Below are 2,615 nucleotides of genomic sequence, written 5' to 3' on the forward strand. Positions count from 1 at the left end.
GGTGTGACTCCTTCACTGTCTGGTGAGCTGTCAGATGAAGGAGGTTCTGCCACCAGCCTGTAATCTGACTGTAGAGAGGAGAAGAAATGTAGAAATATGAGCAAGACGTCATAATCTGCAGTAATATTGTGTAAAATTTAGTCTGATATGTTATAATATTCATCATAGTTTAGTTTCTCATGACCCTTTCCTCATCCTCTGTTACCATTACAACTGTAGGGTATCAGACCGAATCAGACAATCTAAGATTTGGTCTTTCTTTTATGCTGCCGTTCCTTTAAACAGCCAATGCAATGAAACAAATGGATCAAAAGTAAACAATAATTAAAAATACTACTGTATCTTCCTCTGTTTAGTTTGAATAACGTGTTTGCTTTGGGTCAAAGTTTAGCTGGTTAGCTGGTAGATGTTGTAACTGCATCACCTGACTGCAAAGTAGACGTGTTTTCTGATGAAATCACATTTTTTGCATGCACAAATATTTCATTATATTACAGCAGATGTTTCAGAAGTCACTAATTCTTTACTGGAGACTCTTAAAACTGTGAAAGGACTGATTTATTATATATTGTTTTATTAATTTATGTATTTATTTAATAAATATTTCTGTGACCATCATGACACCTGATAACCTTAATAGGTCTGAGTAGAAATTGGCTATTAAAAAGAATAAAATATAAAAATTTATTCCACATTCTTATAGTTAATATTTTGCAATAAATGTAACAATTTACTTACTTATTTGTTTATTTATAAATAAATTATATTTATAAATAAATATTTATAAGTAATTTAATTTACAATTAAATTATCTCAATTTAATTTAATTTAAATAGAAATACGCTATTAAAAAGAACAGCACACATGAAATATACACAAAATATGAAACTTTTTTACCACATTTTTTACAATTAATATTTTGGAATAAATGTAAAAAATTATTTATTTATTTATAAATATTCATAAACAATTACATTTTTTAATGATAATTTTTTAACCACATTCTTATAGTTAATATTTTGGAATAAATATAAAAATTATTTTATTTTATTATTTTATTTCATTTAATTTCATTTGTTATTTAATTATTTAATTATTATTATTTAATTCTTTTATTATTTCATTTAATTTAATTTTATTATTTATTTCATTTTCTTTTCTTTTCTTTTTTATTTAATTTCATTTTTAATTTAATTTACTTTAATAAAATGTTATCATTTAATTTAATTTAATTTAATTTCATTTCATTTCATTTCATTTCATTTCATTTCATGTCGTGTCTGCTGCCTTCCAGCCAATCAGGACTTGCAGCTCCCGAGTAATTAGTCACATGGCATTTACAGCTCAGGTGACTGACTCAAGCAAAGATGGCACGCAGGTCTTATACTTCAACAGGTGAGCAGCTGCTATTGAGATGAATGGGAATAAAGGTTTGAGCATGAGTGTAAAAGCCCTGAACTGCAGTTCCTCTCACCTTGCCGTTTGCAGACGCTCTCTGTGAGGGCAGGAACATGGAGTAGGAGTGGCTCATGTGTGCCACGCCCCCTGCTAAGGTGGAGTTCCTGTGATGGGCGTCGCCTAACACACAGGAGGCGGAGCTAAGGGCTTCAGACAATGCCGCGTGCTGCATGCTCTGCCACGGGACGATATCAGGTTAGCTTCACTCAATTCAATCCAATTACATTAGATTCAGTCCAGTCGCATTACATCCGCCTCACTTCATTTCAGTAATGTTAGGTTTAATTTGTTTATCCTCCAACCACTCAACTCAATTAGCAGACTCAGTTACAGCGGTCAAAAGCAGCTTAATGGACTGAAACCCCAGTGAGGCGCATGACTGTGATTCCTCCATATGCTGCAGATTAGACCAGGATCACACGCACACAAGAGCACAAATACAAGCAAACGGAAAGATAGAAGCAATGCATTTCTGTTAAATCCAATCAAACTTTAAATGACCTGAACAATCTGAGAGTGAGGCGGTTTTTAGTGAAATTAAAGGTCTGTGAGCATCATGAACTTTGATGACTGATGGTCTGAATAGAAAATAAACAGCACAAATAAAATATACACCAAATCTGAAAATAATTACCACATTGTTTGGTTAATATTTTGGAATACATGTAAAAATACTTAAAAACACTAAATCACTGAGATTAATACTTGGTTTTAATAAATTCTAAATTAAAATGTAATTAAAAATAATAAATAAAAATCATGGATGTTATTGAAAAAGTGCAAAAAAAAGAAAGAAACTTGCAAGAAAGCAAGTGATAGAAATTTTGGAATAAATGCAAAAAACACCAAATTATTAAGATAATTGCTTTGTTTTAATAAATATACCCTTAAATACATTGTTAATGTAAACATTGTTTTTGTGAAAGAAATTTTTATTTTTTATTTGTATCTCTTTTATTTTAGCTGGAAAATGGCAGAATTAAGTGAAACTGGAACATGGATTTACAAAAAAAAATGGTAATAAATAAATAAAATACAATAAAACAAAAAGAGAGAAAAAGCAAGAAAAAAGACCTAGAGAACAAGAAAGAAAACAAAAGAAAGATATAGATAGACAGACAGACAGACAGACAGATAGACAGACAGACAGCAAGACA

The 2,615-nt window shown here is 30.4% G+C and overlaps 1 protein-coding gene across 1 annotated transcript in view; it reads right to left on the reverse strand.

Annotated features, from left to right (window-relative positions):
* Nucleotides 1-2,615, reverse strand: part of arhgap9 (Rho GTPase activating protein 9) — a 43,628-nt gene that overhangs the window by 13,538 nt on the left and 27,475 nt on the right. The window contains 2 exon segments of the mRNA XM_016477574.1: nucleotides 1-68; nucleotides 1,475-1,633. The exon segment at nucleotides 1-68 is cut by the window's left edge and continues 54 nt beyond it. Coding sequence (XP_016333060.1) covers nucleotides 1-68; nucleotides 1,475-1,633 — 227 coding nt within the window.

Source organism: Sinocyclocheilus anshuiensis, unplaced genomic scaffold (genome assembly GCF_001515605.1).
Source record: "Sinocyclocheilus anshuiensis isolate Anshui unplaced genomic scaffold, SAMN03320099.WGS_v1.1 scaffold1632, whole genome shotgun sequence".
NCBI classification, from domain to species: domain Eukaryota; kingdom Metazoa; phylum Chordata; class Actinopteri; order Cypriniformes; family Cyprinidae; genus Sinocyclocheilus; species Sinocyclocheilus anshuiensis.